The sequence below is a fragment of the Hypanus sabinus genome, chromosome 16 (assembly GCF_030144855.1).
Source record: "Hypanus sabinus isolate sHypSab1 chromosome 16, sHypSab1.hap1, whole genome shotgun sequence".
In the NCBI taxonomy this organism is placed as follows: Eukaryota; Metazoa; Chordata; class Chondrichthyes; order Myliobatiformes; family Dasyatidae; genus Hypanus; species Hypanus sabinus.
Genome location: NC_082721.1, coordinates 37,981,594 through 38,008,135, shown reverse-complemented (window position 1 = coordinate 38,008,135; position 26,542 = coordinate 37,981,594). Strand labels below are relative to the sequence as shown.

Genomic DNA, 26,542 nt, shown 5'->3' with positions numbered 1-26,542 from the left:
AGTCGGTCATTGATCGGAACAATTTTAATGGAGTATGTGAAAGGCCCTGCCCCAATGAAAGCTACAATTATTACTAAGCGACGCAGTGGTTTAATTATTGAAATATGTATGCTTCTTAAGTGTTTTATATGCATAGAAAGGTAAAATATATACTATATACTAAGAAAAACGTTTGACTAACTGACACTAATAATACCGGATATACCTGTTCCGACTTCAAATCCAACTTAAAGACAGACTCAGGAATGGAACTCATTCATAACCTGGGGACTGCCTGTACTTTTAAGTCATTTCTAGATCACTTATAATACCTAATACAATGTAAATGCTATGTAAATAGTTGTTATACTGGATTGCTTAGGGAATCATGACAAGAAAAAATAGTCTGTACATGCTCAAACAACGAGTGCTGGAGAGAGAGCTTCCGGGTTTTCCCGATCCGCGGTTGGATGAATCCGCGCATGCAGAACCCGCGGATAAGGAGGGCTGACTGTATATAAAATTCTGAGGGGGGAAAGTTTTTCCATGGTAGGAGTATCTAAAAGAAGTGGTCGTGCGTTTAAGGTGAAAGGAAGAGGTTTTAACAGGGATCTGAGATTTTTCTAAACAGAGGCTGATATTTGGAACAAAACTAGCCATGACGATGACTGTCCCTCATTAATCATTCTATGCTGCCTACGTTATTGTGCTACTTCCTGATCTTTTCGTTTTCTTAAGAAAATTCCCCTGACCAGCTCAACTTCCCCCTGATTGCTATCATCTCTTCTTGCAAATCTATTTTTGCCCTTTATCCAATGCTTCCATGTCCTCCTTGTAGAAGTAACTCCAAAAATGTATTGCGTGCTTGTTGTAGACTGAAAACGACCTTATAAAAATTTTAACAACTCCATTCATTTTGAACTCTGTAGGCTAAAATATACTTTGTTTTTTCAATTGCATTTTTAAATGCCTAAGCTGCTTTTCATCAGTTATTCATCAGTATCCCAAGATCTCTTTGCTTTCATTCTGAATGAGATTAAAAAGTTCCCCATATTAACAATTTGCAATTCAACTTATCGGTCTCAAGTCTTCTGATGTCTTCCATGTGCTTTACTCTGTTTTCCCTCTTTAGCTGTATGCAGATTTTTGATATTGAGTTACTTATTATGACCGTGCCATCTCTGTAACTTAGCTGGTAACACTAAATGCTATTATTGTGGAACAGTACCTCCGGTACCTAATGAAGTGCCCTCTGTATGTTTGTGTTCTTCTGCGGCTGTACACCATCCACTTCAAGAAATAACACTCTGCACACCACCATTGTAATGCATGGTTATTTGAGTTTAATGTCGTCTTCCTGTCAGCTTGAACTATTCTGGCCATTCTCTTGTGACCTCGCTCCTTAACACCAAACTACCACTCACTGGATTTTTTTTTGTTTTTCGCAACATTCTCTGTAAACTCTGGGGACAGTTGTGTGTGAAAATCTCAGGAGATCAGCTGTTTCTGAGATACTCAAACCTCCCTATATTAGCACCAACTATCTTCCATGGTCAGTCACTTTGATCACATTTCTTTCCCATTTGAATGTTTGGTCTAAACAACAGCTGAACCTCTTGACCATGTCTGCATACTTTTATGCATTGAGTTGCTGCCACATGATTGGCTGAGTAGATATTTGCATTAACAAGCAACTGTACGGGTGTACCTAATAAAGTGGTCGCGAAGTGCAGTTGCTACCGTCAACTTCCGGTACCTCCATCTGCCTTTTTGTCTGTTCTATCCCTTACCCACATTGTTCTATTAGAATGAAGCCTTGGTAAAATGCCTGGTTCTACCACAGTAAACAACAACGGACATTGTCATCTATAATATCTTGCCTTTCCTTCATTTACAGCACTGTTCCCTGCTGACTGTTTTGTATGTTTTGACAGTATTGACAGTTCTCCGAGCTTTTCCATGTCGAGTACGGCTTTCCGACAAGGATTCTGCCTCTGCAGTTGAAGAAGAGGTAAGGTATTGTTTTCCCATATTCCCCTGCATCCACTTGCACCCTTGCTTATTCTCCTGAAGATCCTTTCTCTTTAACAGAGGCAGCTGTAAGGGGTAATGATGATCCAGACATTCTCCAAGTTCCATGTCTAACCTCTTGGCAAACAGCCCAATCCCCATGTTAACAATTTGGAATTCAAGTTATCAGTCTCACGTCTTCTGATGAAGGATCTCGGCCCGAAACGGCGACAGTGCTCCTCCCATAGATGCTGCCTGGCCTGCTGTGTTCCACCAGCATTTTGCGTGTGTTGCTGTTGTTTGAATTTCCAGCATCTGCAGATTTCCTCATGTTAGCCCAATCCTCTCCCTTTCAAGCCAACTGAACACCTGTCCCATTGCAGAAGCTTTACTGAGCTCATGAAGTCTTGCCATTCCACCCTTGGCCTCTTGCACTCAAAGCCACTGTCACTACCACCCTGCCAATTCCCTCAAATTGAGAGAAGGATGTTCGCGTTGAATCAATTACCAGATAGTTGTTTAAAATAGACCAGTGAGTCTTACCTCAGTGGTTGTTAAGTTGATGGAGAAAATCCTGAGAGGTAGGATTTATGAACATTTGGAGAGGTATTATATGATCAGGAGTAGTCATCATGGCTTTGTCAAGGGCAGGTCGTGCCTTACGAGCCTGATTGAATCTTTTGAGGATGTGACTAGTCACATTGATGAAGGAAGAACAGTGGATGTGGTGTATATGGATTTCAGCAAGGTATTTGATAAGGTACCCCATGCAAGGTTTATTGAGAAAGTAAGGAGGAATGGGATCCAGGGGGACATTGCTTTGTGGATCCAGAACTGACTTGCCCATGGAAGGCAAAGAGTGGTTGTAGACGGGTCATATTCTGTATGGAGGCCGGTCACTAGTGGAGTGCCTCGGGGATCTGTTCTGGGACCCCTACTCTTCATGATTTTTGTGGATGGCCTGGATGACGGGGTGGAGGGATGGGCGGTAGTTTGCTGAATACACAAAGGTTGGGGGTGTTGTGGATAGTGTGGAGGGCTGTTGAGGGTTGCAGTGGGACGTTGGTGGATGCAGGGCTGGGCTGAGAGGTGGCAGATGGAGTTCAACCCAGATGGGTGTGGGGTGGTTCATTTTGGTAGGTCAAATGTGATGGCGGAATGTAGTATTGATAGTGGGGCTCTTGGCAACGTGGGGATCGGGGTCATCTTGGGGTCCAGGTCCATGGGACACTCGGGGCAGCTGCGCAGGTTGACTGTGGTTAGGGGGGCATGCGGTGTGTTGGCCTTCATTGGTCCTGGAATTGTGTTGGGAGCGGAGAGATAATGTGGGACCCTGGTTGGAACCCTCTTGGGGTGCTGTGCTGGGTTCTGGTTGCCTTGCTGTGGGAGGGATGTGGAAGCCGTGAGGGGGGGAGGGGCGGCGATGCAGAGGAGATTTACAAGGATGTTGCCTGGATTGGGGAGCATGTCTTATGAGAATATGTTGAGTGAACTCGGCCTTTTCTCCTTGGAGTGGCGGAGGATGAGAGGTGACCTGATAGAGGTGTATAAGATGATGAGAGGCATTGATCATGTGGACAGTCAGAGGCTTTTTCCCAGGGCTGAAATGGTTGCCACAAGAGGACAGAGGTTTAAGGTGCTGGGGAGTAGGTACAGAGGAGAGGTCAGGGGTAAGTTTTTTACTCAGAGTGTGGTGAATGCGTGGAATGGGCTGCCGGTAACGGTGGTGGAGGCAGATACGATTGGGTCTTTTAAGAGACTTTTGGAAAGGTACATGGAGTTTAGAAAAATAGAGGGCTATGGGTAAGCCTAGTAATTTCTAAGGTAGGGACATGTTCAGTACAACTTTGTGGGCCAAAGGGCCTGTATTGTGCTGTAGGTTTTCTATGTTTTAAATAAAGTTATATGGTTCTGTAATATTCCACATCAGGCCTATTGGTCAGACACAATATTTCTTTGGAGACGCATCAACCAGAGGTCATTATCCTGGAGTCCTGCCAAAGGGTTTCAGCCTGAAATGTCGACTGTACTTTTTTCCATAGACGCTGCCTGGCCTGCTGAGTTCCTCCAGCATTGTGTGTGTGTTGCTCAGATTTCCAGCATCTGCAGATTTTCTCTTGTTTGTCATTATCCTGCAGCCTGATCAATAAATATGTCTCGATTTACATCCAATCATAGAGGGCAAGCCAATTTTCTATTGTGAGGCCTGGTGCCATCTGATACACCAGCTGTCGGGTGGCACTTCTGCCTTCTAACCTTAGTACAGATCATGTATTTCAAAGTTTGCCAAGGTTTAAAAATATCATTCATAGTCAGCCCGATGAACTTGATGTCTTTATTTCTGTTAACAACAATTTGTATTTCTGTGGTGCCTTTATATGTCACTGTTAACATAGTAAAATTTGACAGCAGTATTCTCAAGAACAATGTTGGACTCATGCCACTGTGACATGTTAGCTCAAATAGCAAAAAGAAGTAGATTTTAAAAGCTTTAGAGACGAGGTGGAGAAGTTCTGACCCGGAAGTCACACACTAGTGTCTTGGCAGCTGAAATCTTTCCCACTGTTTATAGATCAATTAATTTCCAAGATTATCAAGAGCCAAGATAGGAAGGGGGTTGTAGGAACAGGACTTTACCAAAGTGGTGATCAGCAAAGGAGTGAAGGTCTTTGAGAGCATGGGAAGAATTAGAAACTGTGCTGCTGCAAGTGTTGGACACCAAACTCGGAGTTGATGATAAGAGGGACATGGTGTGAGTTAGAATCTGTGTTTGTGGAAGTAATAAGGGAGATTATATAGGTGTATATAAGATGTTCTCTAGACATATGATTAATACTAGTTCCCTTGTTTGAGTTTATGCTGAGATTTCACTTTCATTTAGTTAAGGATGATTAACCTCTTGAATTATTCATAAGATCAAACTCCTCCTCCCTTGACATATTTGCAGCACCCATTTTCTCTCTGGGCCCTCATTTTGTTAATGGTTCACTTTCCTCATGTACTTCCCTGCCTTTTTTCAGATCTGTGTCTTTGCTCCTATCTAAACAAGTTTTTTTTGTCAGAGCATCCCTTGACCTTTGTGTTTCTGTAAATTCCTGCCCCATCTTCAACCTCCTTTTCCACTCGGGTCCTGGAGTGTCCCGTCAGCTCTCGGATCCTCCTGTCCAACATGTTCCTATCTCCATTCCTGCCACAGTACTAAAACAGCCCCTAAAGTTATTAATGACAAGCTTCATGACTGTAGTAAGCAGTTCCTCCTCTCCTTTATCAACCTATCTGCATTCATTGTCATAGAGGCCTATCATGCCAATATCTATCTGCACTAATACTTGGTCTGTTGCCTGCTTTGCACGGTAATTCAGATACTTAATGGAACTGGTCACAACATCCACCCCTATCACTCATGGACAGGGTCTATTCTTAGCTCTCTAATTATAGCTGGAAGATTATCTGCAATAAATTCTCAACCAGTCCCACACTGTAAGTTATGATTCCTCATCAATCTGTGCTTGTCCCAATCACACTGCTCATCTTCTCACTGCTCTCAATAGTTTAATCTGAAAACACAGATTCTATTCTATTTCACCATCACCAGCCTACGTCTCTCGTAAGTCTCCAAACTGTTAAAGAGAAGAAAGTCCCTTCTCTATATTTTGAGAATACTGAACCCATTAGCTTCACTGGCAGCTACAGACTCAAAATAGAAACACGAAGTGTTGGAATGCTCAGCAGGTCATTCTGCATCGATGGAAAGAGAAACAGAGTTAATGTTTGAATCAGGTCCCAAGCATTAACTCTGTTTCTTCCGTCGTGGATACTGTCCAACCAACTGAATCTTCTCAGCAATTTCTTTCCTAATTTCAGTTTTCCTACATCTGCTGTGGTGTCTTTCTTATCATCTTCACTGTGCAATTAAGCAACAGTTTGAGACCAAATTAGAGCACCTAGAAACTTGGTAACACACAAAATGCTTGAGGAACTCAGCAGGTCCGGCACCAACGAAGAAGAGGAAGTAACAGTGAATGTTTTGAGCCAAGCCCCTTCATCCTTCCTTCCTTCCTCCCTTCCTTTATTATTATTATTATTATTATCAACAAAATAAAATTGATACATAGATAATGGGATTACAAACATACAGATTTCAACTGCACATGAAAGAATACATAAGCAATGGTTACAGTATAAATGAGTATTCCCAAATCACAGACGATACAATTAACAAATAAACAAGGCAAACCTAGGTATATCATAATATATATTTTTAAAAAAACAGAAAAAAGAAAAAGAAAAAAATTATGCAAAAAAACTAGTCTAATAATCTAATAACTAATAAGGAAAAAAAAACAAAAAAGAAAAAAGAGAAAGAAAAAATGAAAAAAAGGCTGTATATAATATCTCACAAAAATACAAAATCATCAGTGTCATCAATGCTGATCCTCTCAACATATATAAAATCAAAACTGGAAAATCAAATAGGCTTGAAACAGGGTCATATTACATCATATGAAAATATTGAATAAATGGTCTCCATATCTCTTCAAATTTAATAGAAGTATCAAATACAACACTTCTAATTTTTTCTAAATTTAGACATAACATAGTTTGAGAAAACCAATGAAATACGATAGGAGGATTAATTTCTTTCAAATTCAACAAAATAGATCGTCTAGCTATTAATGTAAGAAATGCAATCATTCGACAAGCAGAAGGGGATAAATGGAGTGAGTCCATCATTGGTAAACCAAAAATTGCAGTAATAGGATGAGGTTGTAAATCAATGTTCAATACTGTAGAAATAATATCAAAAATGTCTTTCCAATATTTTTTCAAAAGTGGACACGACCATAGCATATGAGTTAAAGATGCTATCTCAGAATGACATCTGTCACAAATAGGATTTATATAGGAATAAAAATGAGCCAATTTACCCTTGGACATATGAGCCCTATGCACAACCTTAAACTGTATTAATGAATGTTTAGCACATATAGATGATGTATTAACTAATTGAAGAATTTTATCCCAATTCTTAATAGGGATAGTAAGGTTAAGTTCTCTTTCCCAATCATTTTTAATCTTATAGAAGGGCTCTGAACGTATCTTCATAATTATATTGTAAAGTTTTGATATTAGCCCTTTCTGAGAAGGATTTAGTTCAAACAAATTCTCCAACGTACCTGAAGACACAAAATTTGGAAAAGTAGGAAGTACAGTATTTAAGAAATTCCTAATCTGTAAATATCTAAAAAAATGAAATCTAGGCAAATTATATTTATTAGATAATTGTTCAAAAGACATAAAACAATTATCCAAAAATAAATCGGAAAATCGTAGTAATCCTTTAGTCTTCCAAGCTGAATAAGCTTGGTCTATAATAGAAGGATAAAAAAAACAATTGGATACAATAGGAATATTTAAAACAAACTTGAGTCAACCCAAAAAATTTCCGAAATTTAAACCGTATACGTAAAGTATGTTTAACTATCGGGTTGCCAATTCGTTTTGGCAAAGGGAAGAGAAGTCCCTAAAATAGAACCCAATGAAAATCCTTGTACAGATTTAATTTCCAGGTTCACCCAATGAGGGCCCTTCATCCTAAGAAACCTTCTCCAGAAACTTGGTGCCATGTTTGACCAATGATATGAGATCCCAACAATGTAACTGATTTATGATTAAGGCGACCTTCTTCCACCGACTAATGTAAGCCTTTACTATATTTGCATCAGCTGAGACCTTGACTTTGTCTCCAAGCTGCCAATTTCAGTCACTTTAGGGAAGACTTGCTGTCTTCCAATTTTCATATACATCAGTTCATTTACAAGTGCTTTCTCTGTCCTAACTCACCAAGCACATACACCCATTACATTGACACCTGCCTTCATTTGACAGCTCTCAAATTTGTTTCAAAGCTTTCTGTAGCCTGGCCTATTACTGTCTCTGTGTTCTGCTCACTCCAAGACCCAAGGCTGTGGTATAATCATCCACACTCATTTTTCCTTGCTCTCCCTTTCCCTCCTATGTCTTAAACTTGTGGCTCCACTGTCTCTCTCATTTCCCCCTCTCAACTTTTGACATCTGTTAAAATCCACCTCTTTGATCAATCTGGTCTGGTATGTTTTTTATTGCCAAAGTTTGTCCAACAGAAAATGTTGGAAATACACAGCAGACAGACTGCATCTGTGGGAAGAGGGACAGAGTTAATGGTTCAGGTTGAAGAACATTACCTTTGTTTCACTGCCTGACCTGATGAGGACTTATAGCATTTTCTTTTTTTCTTTTATTCAAATTCATCTTATCATTCACCTTTGAAATATCTTGGGATGTTTTATAAACTGAATGTGCTGTGTAAGTTCATTGTGTTATGACAGTGGAAGAGAATATCTATAAATATGCACATCTTGTACCATTAGGTGTGCTGGAGACTACTTTCCTATTATTTTATCCAGGCATCCCTTCAAGTAGGAATGTATTTCATCTTGCTTCACGTGAGATGTGCATCTGTATGAAGAATGGGCTTGAGAGGGATAATAAATCAGCCCTAAAGGAGTGGTGGAGCAGATTCCGATGGGTCGAATAGCCTAATTCTGCTTCTATGCCTTTTGATCTTGTGGTATGAAAATATCAATGTGCTGTGCACTTCCCTGGACCTGGAATAGGCCTCCTGTGCTAAAACGGTACAGCTGAGACCATACATAAACACTCTGTCAGCAATAGCATCGTTAGAAATGTGGCATTCTTCAATCAGCCATGTATCTTCCCAGAAATAATCACCGCTTTCTTCCTTAGATTTGCCAGAACCTGTTCCTGAGAGGATTGTCGCTGGTGGGCTGGTACCACAGTCACCCGTACACGAGTGCGCTGCCCTCCCTGCAAGACATTGATTCTCAGATGGACTACCAGTTAAAACTGCAAGGAACCACTAACAGTTTCCAGCCATGTCTAGCACTTATCTGTGGTAAGAAATTAATTATGCGTGAAGTCTCTGAGCATTACAGTATGTTGGCACACTGATTAACACAGTGGTAGTGTAAAGCAAGGGTTTGACGAACTGCAGTCCATGGCAACTCTGCTACTTGTGGTTATTTCTTGTCTGATTTGGTCTGTTTTGAATTTTGCAGGAGGTTTGGAAAGGGACATTAATAGTGTTGCTGGTTTACGGATGGATTAAATGTTGGTCATGGCAGTAGGGTAGGTTGGTATCGGTAACTAGAAATTTCAGGCAATCAATGAGAGAATGTGCAGTGTATACAAGTACACTGGGACCACCACCACTCGGAAATCCTCTTTCAAGTCACACACCATCCCGACTTGGAAACGTATCGCTGTTCCTTTGCTGTTGCTGGGTCAACATCATGGAATTCACTCCCTAACAGCACAGTGGGTGTACCTACAGCTCAGGGACTGCAGCGGTTCAAGATGGCAAGGTCATCACCACCTTCTCAAGGGCAACTTGGGATGGGCAATAAATGCTGGCTTAGCTGGCGACAACCACATCCTGTAAAATGAATAAATTAAAAAAAAATACAGGAGGCCTCACGAGACCAAATATAAAGCTCTGACAGCTTTGCGTTGAAGGAATTTCCTGTTTCTTTCTTTGACTTGTTAGATTTTCAGTCTTTCAGGTGACCTTGTCCTTTTACATCCAACTGCACTGAGGTACTTCAGTTGTCCGCTGTGGTAGGTAAACAGTCGCAGATGTCCCTACTGCCCTTTGAGTATGAGGGAAGCTGACCAAACTATCCCTGCTCCCCATGAGTGCATCCTGCTGGAAGATGTGTGTCTGCTTCGATCCTGACCGCCAGTGCTGTCAGTGTGGAGTTTGCACGTTTTCCTTGCGCACAGCAGGTTTCTTCTGGGTGCTTCAGTTTTCTCCCACACTGCAAGGTGTGTGGCTTGGTAGGTTAATTGGTCATTGTAACTTGTCCCTGGTGTATAGGTGATGGAAATGCCTGGAGAATAGAATTGGTGTAGGATTAATGTAAATGATGTTCGATAGCTCTCGTGGACATGACAGCCTCTGTAAACTGATTACTCCCATCAGGGAAGAGACTATGCAGCATCCACACCAGACTCAAAAACAGTTATTTCCCTAAACCGTCAGGCTCATCGACAATTCCACCCATTAACCCACCCCATCTCTACTATATACACATCCCCGAGCATCACTTTATGTACTTCCAGTCACTCTATGTATATAACAGTAACTCGTGCAATCTTTATTGTTTTTCAAATCGTATTTTCTATGCTGATTGTGTATTTGTATGCTGCATCAGATCAGAGTAACAATCACTTTGTTCTCTTTTACATTTGTGTGCTGAAGTATGACAAGAAACAATCTTGAAGTATCCACTTTAGTAGCTGGAGGTTAGTCGCCTGGCAACCGCCAAGTTGTAGGCCGGAATTGGAATCGGTTTATTATTGTCACACGCACTGAGACACAGTGGAAAAACTTATTTTGTATACTGTTTATACACATTAAATCATGACATGGTGTATTGAGGTAGAACAAGTTTTAAAAAAAATAACAGCGCAAAGTATAACAAAGAATCAGTGTCTTCAGAGGAACCAGAAAGAAAGCAGTCTGGATAGCCAACTGTTGCTTATATTTTCTTTTTTGGAAATGGAAGGAAACGAAATAAAAGGAGCAGATAGGAGGTCTACCATTGTGAGTGAGAGGGAGTTAAAGTTAAGAGCTTGCAAAGGGCAAGGTGGACTGCAAGTGGCTGAAGTTGCTGTTATTTCAAGTTCAAAACATTGCTAGGATGGTGCTGATGTTGTTCATGCTAACGGAGTGATCTCTATCTTCATCTTAATAGTACAATTGTGTAAAGCAGGAGTTCCCGAACCTTTTTATGCCATGCACCCCTACCATTAACCGAGGGGCCCATGGACTTCAGGTTGGGAACCCCTGGTCTAAAAGGCTAGAGAAACAGCCTAATCAATTTCTTTTTAACTTAAGGGCCTTATCATCAAGGGAACAGCAACTTGGAATCAAAAATGTCTCCATTTTGGGTTCTTCCTCCCCCAGAGGTAGGTAAACTTGGCATCATATCTCATTGCCAAGTGATATTGTAGAAAGGCCACAAGATGCAGTGCTGCTGTGTGGGCACCATGCTTCTTCTGCTGGCTGTAAATAGCAAAATTATGTTTCAGGGTGGCTTGACCCTTTTAGAATCATTGCACAACTGATCCCATGTCTTTGCTTCCATCAATCCATACCAAACTGGAGGTTTCATCCACCACTCACTCTTCCTGTCCAGCCTGAAGAAGTTGCCGAGAGTGCAGCTGGTACTGAGGCATTATAGAGAAACTGAAGAGCTAGAAGCAGCAATCAGTTAATTTTGTTCGATCAGTGGTTGTAGGGGATTCAAACTCACTGATCTTTGCTGTGCTTGTGTGCCCTACTAAATCTAAAGCATTATTACTTCAGTTGTACCTGCACACCTTGCCCTAGTAACAGCATCTCTGATGCATTGAACACTTTGACCCAATAACAATGAGTTCTGTGTTGTCCAACTTGCTGCTCATTGTAAAGCAGCTTTCTGCCAAAGTTAACTTTTACAAGGCTTACATTAATACCACATCAAATCTCAATTTCCTTTGTGGAAGATTTGTTCCAAATAGCAAGTTTGCACTACATTCAAACTCCATGTTTTCAAATGTACTTTTATAACAGAATTTTTTTTCCCTTTTTATTCATTTGCTGGAAGTCATTCTTCTGTAAATTTGTACTCTCTAGATTAATATAATCATTGATCTACTCAGTTTAGAAAACCTGCAAAGATTTAGTCATGGTATCATGACACTGATTGGCGTTGGCCACTTAGCATCTGATGTACCTGCTGTGACAGAAGGCTCAGAGCTGAGCTGAATTTTTAAAGAAAAAGTCACCTGTGACAGTTTTTGAGAATTATGTTCATCAAGGAATGCAGTAATTTTTTTTGTAAAGATTTGAAAATAACAGTAGAGCTATCAGGATGACACAGTTTATTTATGAGAACGTACAGGAACTGGGATGAAGAAGCATGTAATGAATTTTAAAATTTATTATGAGTATTTGCAATAAGAACTGTCCACTTCCAATAGAGTTTAAAATTAGGAAGACTCTTAGGGTTAATGGATATTATGGTGAAGCTTAGCAGCATTAACAGAGTTTAGGGCAATACTTAGCTGGGTTTATCCTGATCAGGGCAACTTGGCAGGATTTATACATCAAACTTAGGGTGGCTCTTAGCGGCATTCGTTGGGATTAGGGAGATTCTTAAAAGGTTAATTCACTGTAGTGGCCCCATTGGAGATGGTGGTGACGCAAGGGCCTCCGAGTAGTCAAAGGATCCATTTATAAGTGGGAATTGGGAACAATGAACAGCTTTCAGAGAGTCACCCAGATATATAGTATCTAATAGACTGCCTTGAAATCTATCTTGGATTAGAGAGAGATTTCCTTTAATCTAATAGCTATTTGTAGACATAAAAAGATTTCATGGTACTGACTTAAGAATAGCGAACTGCTCCTTCCCGAGTCCAAGCAGACAACCTGATTCTTTACATTATCACCCTTTATAGGAGTTGACAGTGTGCAGACTGGCTGTTAGGGACACCTACCAAACCTCACACTTAAGAATTATTTGTGAAAAACTTCACCTTCTTGAGGCCTTTTTGCATATGCTATAAATGGCAATTGCTTGCTTTGTTTCTTCATGTATTACAAAATCTGTTGTGGTACCGATTTGCCAGATTACTTGTGTGCATGGTAAATTGCAGTTGCAGCCTCCCGCTGTGTGTAGTAGGCCTCCGTTAGTCTTGACACACCATGGATTTGCGCCTTCGAAAGTTTCCAGGGCATGAGCCTGGGCAGGGTTTTTTTTAAATGGGCAGTTAAAATGGGCAGTTGCCCAAGCTGCAAGTCTCCCCTCTCCATGCCACTGATGTTGTCCAAGGGAAGGGCATTAGTACCTCCCACTATGGTCCAACTATCAAGCTGAAACATTCATTAGGCTGTTTAAATTGATGCAAATCAGGATCCTACACAAGCTTCCCAAAACCACTGGTTGTTGCTGAAGGATATTTGACATGCACTCACAAGTGAGATTTATTCCAAAGTGGAAAAACCGCAGACCTTGTGCAACTGAAATACGAGCAGAGAATACCGGAAATACTCGGCAGGTCAGGCAGCGTCTGCAGAGAGAGAACCTAAGTTAACATTTAAGGCTCCTTTCTGGATGGTACTAGAACTCTGTGGCCTTGAATCCCATCCTTGGAGTGCAGATAGAAGGTGAAGAGGGAGTGTGTTGTTGTGGACTATAGTAACACGACAGAGTACTTGATGTGTCATTATTGCTATTGGAGAGGGTGAAAGACTTCGGTAATTTTATACCCAGAAGTCTGTGTTCACTCTTTTTACGCTATTCTTTTTCAGCAAAAGCCCAATGATTATGGCATTCCTATGGAGGTAGAGATGACGTATGTTCAGGATACATTTTTGACCTCTGATGTCCTTCATGAAATGGTACGTCCATTATTTTCAAATGAGTGAGTTTTTAATTCACAAACTGAAGGTACACCATATAATGTTAATAACTGATCTTGGGCACACTGCTGCAGTATGAACCAATGGAGATAGGTTCCTGGTACTCATTGCAAGCTAAATATTTTTGGGGCTCAAGCCATTAAATCAAAACATCCTGCTTCCCCTTGTGGAGTTACAAGATACTGCAGATGCTGGAAATCTGGAGCATTACACAGAAGAGCTGGGGGAACTTGACTTCATTTGAATACATCATTAAAGTTGATGCTCAGTGTTTGTATCTATAAGTCAAAGGACCTTATTTCTATATTGTTTTCATGTACAATCTATTTTCTGCCCAATGGGAACTTGATTTACATTTGCGATATAGGTACAGTGAATTCCAGTTATTTGAGACACATTGGGACTAGTACATTTTGCCCCAATTAAGCGGCTGCCCCAGTTAGCTGAAGTTTTATGAAAATAGTTAAAAATGTATAAAAAGAACAACTCAGAATTAGAGTTAGGTTTATTATCGCCGGCATGTGTCGTGAAATTTGTTAACTTAACAGCAGCAGTTCAATGCAATACATAATATAGATGAAGGAAAAATAAATAAGTAAATCAGTAACAGTATATGATTATTGAATAGATTAAAAATCGTGCAAAAAACAAAAATAATATATTTAAAAGTGAGGTAGTATGCACGGGTTCAATGTCCATTTAGGAATCAGATGGCAGAGGGGAAGAAGCTGTTCCTGAATCGCTGAGTGTGTATCTTCAGGTTTCTCCTACCTGATGGTAACAGAGAGAAAAGGGCATCCCCTGGGTGCTGGAGGTCCTTAATAATGGATACTGTCTTACTGACATTGACTGCAAGGTTGTTGTTGCGACACCACTCCACAAGTTGGTATATCTCACTCCTATGCACCCTCCCATCTCCATCTGAGATTCTACCAACAATGCTCATATCATCAGCAAATTTATAGATGGTATTTGAGTCATGGGAATAGAGAGAGTAGAGCAGTGGGCTAAGAACACACCCCTGAGGTGCAGCAGTGTTGATATTATGAAGGAGGAGATATTATCACCAATCCACACAAATGTTGGTCTTCCGGTTAGGAAGTTGAGGATCCATTTGCACAGGGAGGTACAGAGGCCCAGATTCTATAACTTCTCAATCAGGATTGTGGGAATGGTGGTGTTAAACTACTGTTTAACTGCGCAACAAATTATGTATTTAAATGAAATAAAGAACGATTAGAACATTATTGATACTGTTACAGTAATATAAAATGGTGTACTAGTTCTTAATAGTTTTCAATGGATGAATTCATCCAATGTATTCTGCCATGTTCTTTTGATTTACTGTAAATGAACAAATCAGCAGAGACGCTTAAGTCCAGATAATCAACTGCCTTCATACAATGCTTTTGATGATTGCATCCTTCAAATCTTAATTTTCATTATAACATTTAAGGTAATTGTTGATACCTTAAAAGTTTTAATAGTTCCTAACTTGAAGTATTGAAATTGCTTCATTTTCACTTCTGGCCGTTTCTGGCATCTCCAAGCATGGATGCTTGAAGCCACAGTGAGCAGAACAGTTCTGAATTGTCTTACTACTACCTATTCACCAACTATCAGTGACAAAAATCAGTGCTCTTTGAACAGAACTGCACGCAACTGATGGTATTTAAAAACTGTAATTTCTAAGCATGGTGTAGTGTCTAAAAGCCACGCAAATGCACATGTCTGATGCTAGCTGGAGATAATTTAGCAACAATCTCTTCTCCCAGTTAAGCGGTATATAGCTTAATTCTGGTTAATTGGGGCATTCGCTTACCTGGGCCATATACTATGCTACATAATTGGGACAGGAACCTGTCGCTGAAAAATTTCTAGTTAGCATCAATCACGTGCACCATGTGGCTGTTAGACTGTACACTGCCTAGAGTGAACAGTTTTTTAAATAGCATCATTTGTGTGTGTTTCTAACAAGCAGTAAGACAATTCGGATCTGTTTTGCTCACTGTGGTTTCAAGCATTCAAGCTTGGAGATGCCAGAAATGGCCGTGAATGAACAACAAGCTCCTAACTTCAACAAATTAGGAACTACAAAGAATCTGAAGGTATCGAAAATCATCTTGAATGTTATGATGAAAATGAACATTTGGAGGATGCAATTGTTTGAAGCATTGGATGAAGGCAGTTCATTATTTGCACTAGATGCCTGTGCTGATTTACTTCATTCAAAAGAACACGGCAGCAATCACTGGTTGAATTCCTCAGTCAATAGCTTTTTGGAACTAATAGTTTTATAGTATTGGCAGTGTTCTAATTTATTACTCATTTAAATGGTAGTTTGCCTTTTTCTAAATAGCTTTTTAAACTATTTCCATGAAACTATTACTAATTAGGCCAGATTGTAGTGGTCCGTAGGTATTCTAATTAACTGGAATACACTCTATGTTAAACATCGAGTGCGAGGAAAGTTTAAAGGAGATTTGCAGGGGAAGTCAAGCAACACACACAAAATGCTGGTGGAACGCAGCAGGCCAGGCAGCATCTATAGGGAGAAGCACTGTCGACGTTTTGGGCAGAGACACTTCGTCAGGACTCGGCCCGAAACATTGACAGTGCTTCTTCCAATAGACGCTGCCTGGCCTGCTGTGTTCCACCAGCATTTTGTGTGTGTTGCTTGAATTTCCAGCATCTGCAGATTTCCTCGTGTTTGCAGGGGAAGTTGTTTTTTTTTTTTAAAAACAGAGGACTAGGTGCTATTCTTGGCTATTCAGGCTATTCTTGAGAACGAGGGCATGAACCCAGATGTAGTGGTCCATGTAGGGACCAACGATGTAGGTAAGGTGAGTGAGGGGGTCCTGCTTAGAGAGTTCAGGGAGTTAGGAGTGAAGCTGAAAGGCAGGACCTCTAGGGTGACAATCTCGGGATTGCTACCTGTGCCACGTGCGAGTGAGGCGAAGAATAGAATGATTATGCACATTAATACGAGGCTGAGAGCATGGTGCAGGAAGGAAGGGTTCAGGTTTTTGGATAATTGGTCTTTGTTCCAGGGACATTGGGATCTGTTTCGAAGGGACGGTCTACATCTGAACCGGAGGGGTACTAGCATTCTTGCAGGAGTGTTTGCCAGTGCTGCTCGGGGGGGTTTAAACTAGATGTGCAGGGGGCAGGGATCCAGATCCAGAGGGTTGGTCAGAAGGAGCATGGGATTAAATGTGTAGAAGGTTTGGGTAATCTTGAGAAGGTCATCAAAATTCAGGGTGCAATTAGCCCGATGGAAGTTCAAGGAGCTGGGTTAGGTACAGTAGACAGTCTTTTAAGCAAAGAGAGGAGGAATGGGCTAAGAATTCTATACTTGAATGCACGTAGTGTCAGAAATAAGGCAGATGAGCTTGAAGCTCAGATGAAAATGGGGAACTACGATATTGTTGGGATAACGGAGACATGGCTGCAAGGGGATCAGGCCTGGGAATTGAGTGTACCAGGGTATACGTGCTATCGTAGAGACAGAAATATGGGAAGAGGGGGTGGGGTGGCCCTGTTGGTAAGGAATGAGATTCAGTCTTTAGCAAGAGGTGACTTGGGAACAGGGGAAGTAGAGTCTGTGTGGATTGAGCTGAGGAACAGCAAGGGTAAAAAGACCCTAATGGGTGTTGTGTACAGGCCCCCAAACAGTAGCGTGGATATTGGGTACAAGTTGATTAGGGAGTTAACATTGGCATGTGCTAAAGGTAATGTAGTCGTTATGGGAGATTTCAACATGCAGGTGGACTGGGAGAATCAGGTAGGTGCTGGACCCCAGGATAGGGAGTTTGTGGAGTGTCTAAGGGATGTATTTTTGGAACAGCTTGTGCTTGAGCCAACCAGGAACGAGGCTATTTTGGACTTGGTGATGTGTAATGAACAGGAATTGATAAGTGATCTTGAAGTAAAGGAGCCATTAGGAAGTAGTGATCATAACATGATAAGTTTTTATCTACAATTTGAGAGGGATAAGGGCAGATCAGAGGTGTCAGTGTTGCAATTAAATAAAGGAGACTACGGAGCCATGAGGGAAGAGCTGGCCAAAGTTAAATGGGCAGATGCCCTGGCAGGAAAGACAGTGGATCAGCAGTGGCAGATATTCTTGGGCATAATACAAAAGATGCAAAAGCAGTTCATTCCAATGAGAAGGAAGGATTCAAAGAGGGGGAAGGGGCCACAGTGGTTGACAAAGGAAGTCAGAGATTGTATGGCATTAAAGAAAAAGAAGTATGACAGGGCTAAGATGAGTGGGAATACGGATGATTGGGAAAGTTTTAAGGAGCAGCAGATCTTAACTAAAAAAGCAATACGGAGAGAAAAAATCAGGTATGAGCTCAGTCTAGCCAGGAATATAAAAGGGGATAGCAAAAGCTTTTTTAGCTATGTGAAGAGAAAGAAGATAGTTAAGAACAATGTTGGCCCCTTGAAGAATGAATTGGGAGAAATTGTTATGGGAAACAGGGAAATGGCAACAGAATTTAATGCGTACTTTAGATCTGTCTTCACCAGGGAGGACACAAGCAATCTCCCAGATGTGTGGATGGGCCAGGGTCATAAGATATCAGAGGAATTGAGACAGATTGACATTAGGAAAGAAACTGTGATGAGTAGACTGGTAGGACTGAAGGCTAATAAATCCCCGGGTCCAGATGGTCTGCATCCGAGGGTTCTAAAAGAGGTGGCTAAGGAAATTGCGGATGCATTGGTAATCATTTTCCAATGTTCCTTAGATTCAGGATCAGTTCCTGAAGGTTGGAGAGTGGCTAATGTTATCCCATTTTTCAAGAAGGGAGGGAAGGAGAAAACGGTGAACTATCGCCCTGTTAGCCTAACGTCAGTCGTGGGGAAGATGCTTGAGTCCATTATTAAGGACAAAATAGTGGCACATCTAGATGGTAGAAATAGGATTAGGCCGAGCCAGCATGGATTTACCAAGGGCAAATCATGCTTGACTAATCTGTTGGAGTTTTTTGAGGGTGTAACAAGGATGTTAGACGAGGGTAAGCCAGTGGATGTTGTATACCTAGATTTTCAGAAGGCATTCAATAAGGTGCCACATAGGAGATTGGTGAGTAAAATCAGAGCTCATGGCATTGGGGGCAGGGTTTCAACATGGATAGAAAACTGGTTGGCAGATAGAAAGCAAAGGGTAGCAGTGAATGGGTGTTTCTCGGACTGGCTGGAGGTGACTAGTGGGGTACCACAGGGCTCTGTATTGGGACCACAGCTCTTTACAATTTATGTCAATGATTTAGATGAGGGCATTGAAAACTATATCAGCAAGTTTGCTGACGATACTAAACTGGGTGGCAGTGTGACATGCGAAGAGGACGTTAGGAGAATACAGGGAGACTTGGATAGGCTGGGTGAGTGGGCAGATACTTGGCAGATGTCATTCAATGTGAATAAATGTGAAGTTATCCACTTTGGAAGCAGGAACAAGAGGGCAGAGTATTATCTGAACGGTGTAGAGTTAGGTAAGGGAGAAATGCAAAGAGACCTAGGAGTCCTAGTTCACCAGTCAATGAAGGTGAATGAGCAAGTGCAACAGGCAGTGAAGAGGGCAAATGGAATGTTGGCCTTTGTTACAAGGGGAATTGAATACAAGAGCAAGGATGTTCTTTTGCATTTGTACAGGGCCCTGGTGAGACCACACCTGGAATATTGTGTACAGTTTTGGTCTCCAGGTTTAAGGAAGGACATTCTGGCAGTTGAGGAAGTGCAGCGTAGATTCACTAGGTTGATTCCTGGGATGGCAGGGCTGTCTTACGCAGAGAGATTGGAGAGATTGGGCTTGTACACGCTGGAATTGAGGAGATTGAGAGGGGATCTGATTGAAACGTTTAAGATAATTAAAGGATTTGATAGGATTGAGGCAGGAAATATGTTCCAGATGTTGGGAGAGTCCAGTACCAGAGGGCATGGATTGAGAATAAGAGGTCAGTTATTTAAAACAGAGTTGAGGAAGAACTTCTTCTCCCAGAGAGTTGTGCAGGTGTGGAATGCACTACCTCGGAAGACGGTGGAGGCCAATTCTCTGGATGCTTTCAAGAAGGAGCTAGATAGATATCTGATGGATAGGGGAATCAAGGGATATGGGGACAAGGCAGGGACTGGGTATTGATAGTGAATGATCAGCCATGATCTCAGAATGGCGGTGCAGACTCGAGGGGCCGAATGGTCTACTTCTGCACCTATTGTCTATTGTCTATTGTGCCTGAGATGTGCTGCCAGCAGAGGTGTTACAAGTAAATTTTATAGCAACATTTAGCAGGCACATGAACATTCAGGGGAATGGAGGGATACAGATAGGTGCAGGAATGGGATTAGATTGGCATCATGGTCAGTACAGACATGGTGGACTAGCATGTTGGATTGTTTCACATTCAATGACAGTGCTGGGTGTGGAGTGTTTTAGTGATGATAGAGAGACTAGGTCTGTTTTTATTCCAGCGTATTGGCGGTTAAGTGGGGACATGATTTACGTTTGTAAAACTAAGGGTTTTACCTTCGATAAGGTTGACTGCAGGATTTTTTTCCCCTTTACCATAGGAAATTAAATCTGGAGGACAAAGATTTAAAGGGAATCTTGGGAGGACCCCTTTTCACCCAGAGAGTGGTGTGTACCTGGAATGTACTGCAGAGAGAATAGTGGAAGCAGAATTACTGATAGCATTGAAGTGTCTAGATGAGCACTTGCATCACTTGGGCACAGGCCAGCTGCTGGAAGATCGGATTAATATGCGTAGGCGCTCTCTGGCTGGGTGGCAGGTTTCCCTGCTGTAGGACTCTGTGAAGATTAAGTATTTTTTTTCGCAATGCTTTGGAGGAACGTTCTCCATAGATTAAAAAAGTGAGTTGCACAAGTACTTGAGTAATGGACAAAAAAAATGGGAATGATTACAGTACAATTGCTCTTTCGAAAGGCCAATCGCAAAAATAGATGATTTTGAGTTAAGTTGCTATAGTTTAGTGTTTTTAGTACTGCTCCTCTAGGCCCAGCAGTGTGCACACTGGTCCAAAGTAATTTTTTTCCTCTCCTGTTGTATTTTAAAAAAGCACCAATAAAGCAAAGACATTCCATGTGTAAAGTTGAGGGAAGATATTTGTAATAATCATTGATATTGCTTGAATTTCCTTGGCAGATGCTGCTCCTGGAATATTATAAGACAGCTCCAGACATTGTGAAGTTTAAGGACAGATGGAACGAGGAGACAACATATTTAGACAAAGTTAAAGTAAGTTCAGTTATTTTCCTTGAATGTGCCTTAAATATTTGAGAATATGGATGGTTCTCGTTATGCAATTTCATACATATTGGGTGATTATAGATTTAGAAACCAGCTAAACTGGTATTTTTCATTAAGAGAAGTTTACTATGTTGGACATAGGCTTTGTTCAGCAAATGTTATTTGAACAGAGATTTCCATTTGGTGTATGAAGTGGCCACCCATTGTTGAATTGTGGCTTGCATATATTTCTAGCTCATTAAGTCCATTCTGTTTCAGTGGTAATGAAGCTGTGGGTATTAATAGTGCTTTGGTTTAGCTGTTTTAATATCATCAGGGTGCTCAGGCTATGCACTAATTTCCTGGTGAGTTATGATGACCTGGTGAATTATTGATCTTTTTCATGCTTTGTATTAAAGGGATCCTTGGCCAATAAAACACCAAAGGACCAAAACTTTTTAAAAGTTCTGGAACACATTTATAATCAGCTGGAGGCCTGCAGTTAGTTAAACCCAGCTGGATTATCGGCAACACTGGAAAGAAACAAAGCTGGAAAAACAGAAGGAAATAGGAATGGTAAATATGGAAAGAGATCATCAGGCAGAAATACAAATGTTATTGTTTAGAGTTATCTGGTTTTGGATAGTTTTGTGATAGAAATGGAAAGCAAATATTGACATCAGTTTAAGATTATGACCTTTTGGCATCTAACCAAGATAAAATGGCAGTGAGCATTCAGACCATGAAATGCTGAGATCTTCAGTGACACTACAGTCAAGTAATGGATTGAAGAATATCGTAGGGGTAATTTATTTAATTTCTTTCCTTTTATGTGCTCTCGTCCTGTGGCTTGTATCTGGCGCAGGATGAGCTGGAAATTTAACAATGGGTTAGATGAAGAGGTTAAATCTGTAAAAGTCTTGCTGAAAGGAGATGGAAACAGGAGCTACACAGCACTAGTTACTGATGCCTAGGTGAGGCAGACTGGAGAGAATTGGCTACGTTGTTTTCAAACTTGAAATGAGTCTAATTTGGAAAAGTATTTCTTTTTTGTTTAGTATAATAGTTACCCATCTGCATGGGTAAACATGAGATTTATTAGATTTGCCACTGTCGGAATAGCCGACAGAGAGTTTTACTACATCTGCTTCTTTGCACATGGGTGTAGGTGAGTTCAGGACCACCTTTAACTGGAACAGTGAACAGCAGCAATCCATAATAGTGGGACATCCGTCATATTGTATACTTATCTCAGCCCTCTTAACCATTCACATTTCCATTAAGCAGGTACTCTTTCTAACTTCATGTGCCCTCTCCATTGAGGTTTCACCTTCCTGAACAGAGATATTAATCAATACATAGTTTATTCACAGTGGCATCTGAGAAGGGTCAGGCCCAGAAGCTGCATTCCTCTTCCTATTTAATCCTCATCAGATTAGTTACTTCATAAACCCTGGAGTTCACATCCACAAAGTACCCAGCTGAGCATGGCTCAGAAATGCAATGTTGTTTCCTGACAGAACAGCAAGGGAGAAACAAAAGCAATGTGATTTTAGTGAGATTATCTCAGTATGTATGAAGAACCAATAGAAATTGCCAGAAGTTGATCTTTACAGCTGCTATGGGTAGGTTTCAAGTGAGAAGACAGGCATGCACAGGGAATCAGAGGCACAGGTCCAAGTATAGTCAGCATTATAGCACTCTTGCAATCCAACTCCCCAGTCATACCAAAGTAAAATAAGTAATATCTTCAAAGCTGGAGTTCACTGCTGCTTCAGTCTCAAACCCAGCTGGAGAAATATTTGTGCAAAGCCTGTAACTGTGGTAATTAAAATTAATTTTAATGAGGCAGATATCTCAAGGGTTTATCAGCAAGAAACATTTTGAAACTAGTGAGTGAGAGGGCCATGTATTAATGCAGAGATCTCCAGGGCGAGGCAAAGAAAACCCCTAACATCTTACCAGTATTCAGCAAATCCTACTGAGCAACAAAACATCACTCTTGCATTGTCGGAATGGAAGAACTTCTGCCAAGTGTTGATCAGAATGCTAAACTACTAGAGTTGGAGAGTTCAGATCATTCCAAGTTTGCTGTTACTATTACCAAGAGCTGCAGTGCAGTGGCCTCAGCACTCCTAGAGCCAGCCAGAGAAAGTTCAGCCAGCTTGCACCTTTTATGGCAGTACTAACTATTGAATCAAGTAGCATGGGACACTCTCTCTGCAGATTCATTTGGAATGGGACCCTTGTGCTTCTGTTGGTGCTTTCTGGGGGAGAGCAAGAATCTCTGGGATTGTTCAAGAATGAATATTTATCTTTATTTATATCAAAAATGGCATAATTTTGGATGCCACCATAGTCTTTCTGTGAAGACATTTTTAATCAACTCAAATTGGTCTTCATACCTCAAAGACTCTTATCTCTGCTGATTCAGTTTTAAAAGAGTACAGCCTACCTACTGTGACTTGGGTGACCATTTGGCCCACTGAATCTATGCTATTTTCAGACAGGTGAATCCCAATAATCATTTTAATTTTTTCCCCGTAATGTTGCAGCTTAACCTCCCATCTAATTCTTTTGCTATTTGACTGCACTAAGGGGACAGTTAACATACTAGCACTTTGGAATATGGAAGGAATCCAAAGCACTCAGACCCACGTGTTCATAGGGAGAACATGCAAATTCCACATAGGCAGCACTCAAAAGATAAGACTGAATTTGCATCATTGGGGCTGAGGCAGCAGTGCTAACTGCTGCATTCACAGTTCCAACTCACTTGCACACTCCCTCTGATATTAATAAAGCAAAACCTACCACCTCATACACTCCATCCTTTTTTAAAAAAGCTGTTTCTTAAAACTGGTGTAATATGCAGGGGCTGTTTGTGCCGTTATATTCTAGACCCATAGCCACGAATACAAAAATAATCATATTCAAGATCAGCAAAAGTATTTTCTTCGACCACCAGGTGGCACTGTGGCGTCCAATTGGCTGTTGTGCTACTGTAATTGAAACAAGCTTTTGCATGCTTTTCTAAACGAATGTGATGTGCTGGGTTAAGGCATGGAAAGACCTCAAAGTTTCCAAAGGACAGTGCATTACAGCCAGGAAATATAGATTCCCTTATAACTATTTTATCTGTTTAAGAGGATGCTAGTTAAGCTTACCATCTGTGGAAACCAGAAATGCAAATTCTTGTGTGTGAATTTTTGTAGGCATTCCTCTGACAGGAAGTGAACTGCAGTTTTTCCAAAAACAGATGCGGGTCAAGAATAGTTTTAGTAATGCTCTAATACTTGTGAATCTTACTGAAAATGTTTATACCATCAGCAGCTCTTCTTGGTATGAATATCATGGGGTTGAGAGAAGGGAACTGAGGTAAAATATTTCTGGTTCCTTTTGGTCCCTGCAAATGCGTAGCATTACCAAAATTAATTTATACCACTATTATTAGTTAATTTATACAGTAAAATCAATAGTTTTGTGTACATTAAATGTTTACTCAACTCTACATCTGCAAGTTAATATATACAACCTAAAATATGGTCATAGACTGCAGCCAAAAATATTGGGATTTAGTTAGAAGTGATGGTCCTTTTACTAACAATTTTGTTAATGCTATCACTAGATCTGGTATTGAGATCAGGTGATTAATCAAATTGGTAGCAATAAAGCATGAGCAGTTCTATTCACAGCAATGCACAAAGAATGGACAAAATGTGTTTTACCAGTAATTCAGCACTTCAGAATTTTCCTACTGTCAATGAATGACTTTGTAGAATAACACTTAAGATTTATTCAGATACTACTATCCTTGGTACCTGAAAATTACAAGAGTTAACATTTTTCAACCTAGGGAAGCTGATGCAATAAAAAAGTAGCTTAATTTGGCTGTAGTACTAATACTTCTAAAAGTTAAAACCATCTTCTAAAGATCTCAAATGGATTTGAGAGTCAGTTGAGAGGAATTAACCATTAACTTCATGTAGCAATGACCATAACATGTGGGTGTTTATTGACCGTTCTAAGATTTTGTTAGAACCTCTTACCTATATACCTCAGCTGAATCTTTGTCAACCATGCTTACTATAACTTTACAACTACCTGTCATACATGAAAAATCCTGGCTGTCTAGAATTTTGTTAGCATTGTCAGTTGTCACTATAGGCCTGCTATAGAAGGTCAGCAGTGTTGGACATGAGTAATTCTGATGTTCTTTTTTGTGTAGCACTTTAAAATGTAGTCTGTTATCAGTTGTTAAAATGCCTGTCTCATTTCAAACCAGAATGTGTTTTGAGTTTTATTTACTTGTCTCTTTAGGATTAATATAGATTTTAAGTGGGCGAAGATGGTGTGCAGTAATAAAGCTGTTACTCCTCATCTCACTGTATTAGGCAAGCAGGATTTCAGGGCCCTATTCTGACCTCCACTGGAATATTTGCGGGAGGAGTTCAGGTCACTAAATACAGCTTTGGTGCCAAACACACAGGATTAGCCATCTGAATTTCTGACCTCAATTTAATCGAGTAGGGCATTTAGCGAGGACAGGTATTTAAAAGTTTTAGGGTGTGTAAAGCAGAGAACGGGGGGGGGGGGGGAAAGGGGAACATTTGTAGATAAACTTTATCATCAGATTTCATTTTTGTGAATATGGCTCCCAGCAGAATAGCAAAGTAATCAGTACACATTCTTAATAAACATAAGTTCTTTTCTGGAATATGTATATGGTGGGGGCTACATCCTACTTCAATGTTACTCCTCTTCTGTACCTATCATTTGCCATAGGGAATGCAGTTTCAGATGTTTCAGCTCTGTGATTCTGAAACTGTTCACTTGTGAAGTTATGACCTAGTTTAAGATTCCCTTCACTTGTTTCCATTATTGTAGTCTAGATTTGTCAAAAATAAATTAGTGTCATTATTCAGAAACAATTGGTGGAAAGTTTGACAATGGGTGAAAAGTAGAGTGAAATTTGGCATATATGCAGTGTGCCCACTCAGATGATGTACTGAAGGAAGACATATTTCTAAAGAGCTGGACATCTTCTGACACTTATCATTGGACAGAAAAATTGTATATCCTTTCAAATCCCAGCTATCAATTAAAGGCAGTTAGAGGTGCTTTATTAAGAACAGCCTCAAAGGTTTAACCACATATTTGAACAACATTGTCCAACTTAAGTATAATTGAATTAGAATTTGAGGTAACATTGATGTTGCTTTTATAATTACTAGCAGAGCTAGTTGTAGTCACCAAGTTGTCTTTGTGGAGTTTTCTGTGATTGTATAGGTACCCAACCCCCATGTCCCAGAATGTAGGTTGGTGGTTAATGACACTGTAAATCAAGTGGATGGTTGACTGTTTGGGAGGATGGGATTGAAGCAGATGAAACTGTGGGGAGAATAAAGTGGTGTTTGATGGTTTCTCATTTAGAGGACCAAAGGGCACATTTCCATGAGAATCAAATTGCTAAAAGAGCAACTGCTTTTTATGAGATTATACAGATGCCAGGGACAGACACATGCCAATTTTGTGCCACAATGGAAGTAGTCTTTAGAAATCTTACAAGCAGCTGATGTGAAAATGTCAGAGATGCAGTACAGGACTTTGGATAGGAGTAGCAGCATTATTCTGCAACAATCCATGACGGTATGGTTTGGAGCTTGATTAATACTGACACTAATGTCCCTCACCTCAATGAGAATAGAGGTGAAAATAAAGATTGTTTGCTGCCTCACATTCATTAACATGCACTGTTTTCAAAGGAACA

At 40.6% G+C, this 26,542-nt stretch overlaps 1 protein-coding gene across 1 annotated transcript in view; it reads left to right on the top strand.

Moving 5' to 3' along the window:
• The window catches only part of mpnd (MPN domain containing), a 52,960-nt gene extending 27,615 nt beyond the window's left edge, over positions 1-25,345 (top strand). The window contains exons 8-13 of the mRNA XM_059991603.1: positions 1,914-1,990; positions 8,776-8,944; positions 10,949-11,019; positions 13,409-13,498; positions 20,689-20,781; positions 21,192-25,345. Coding sequence (XP_059847586.1) covers positions 1,914-1,990; positions 8,776-8,944; positions 10,949-11,019; positions 13,409-13,498; positions 20,689-20,781; positions 21,192-21,278 — 587 coding nt within the window. The 3' untranslated portion in view covers positions 21,279-25,345. The remainder of the gene's footprint in view (positions 1-1,913; positions 1,991-8,775; positions 8,945-10,948; positions 11,020-13,408; positions 13,499-20,688; positions 20,782-21,191) is intronic.
• The last annotated feature ends 1,197 nt before the right edge of the window (positions 25,346-26,542 follow it).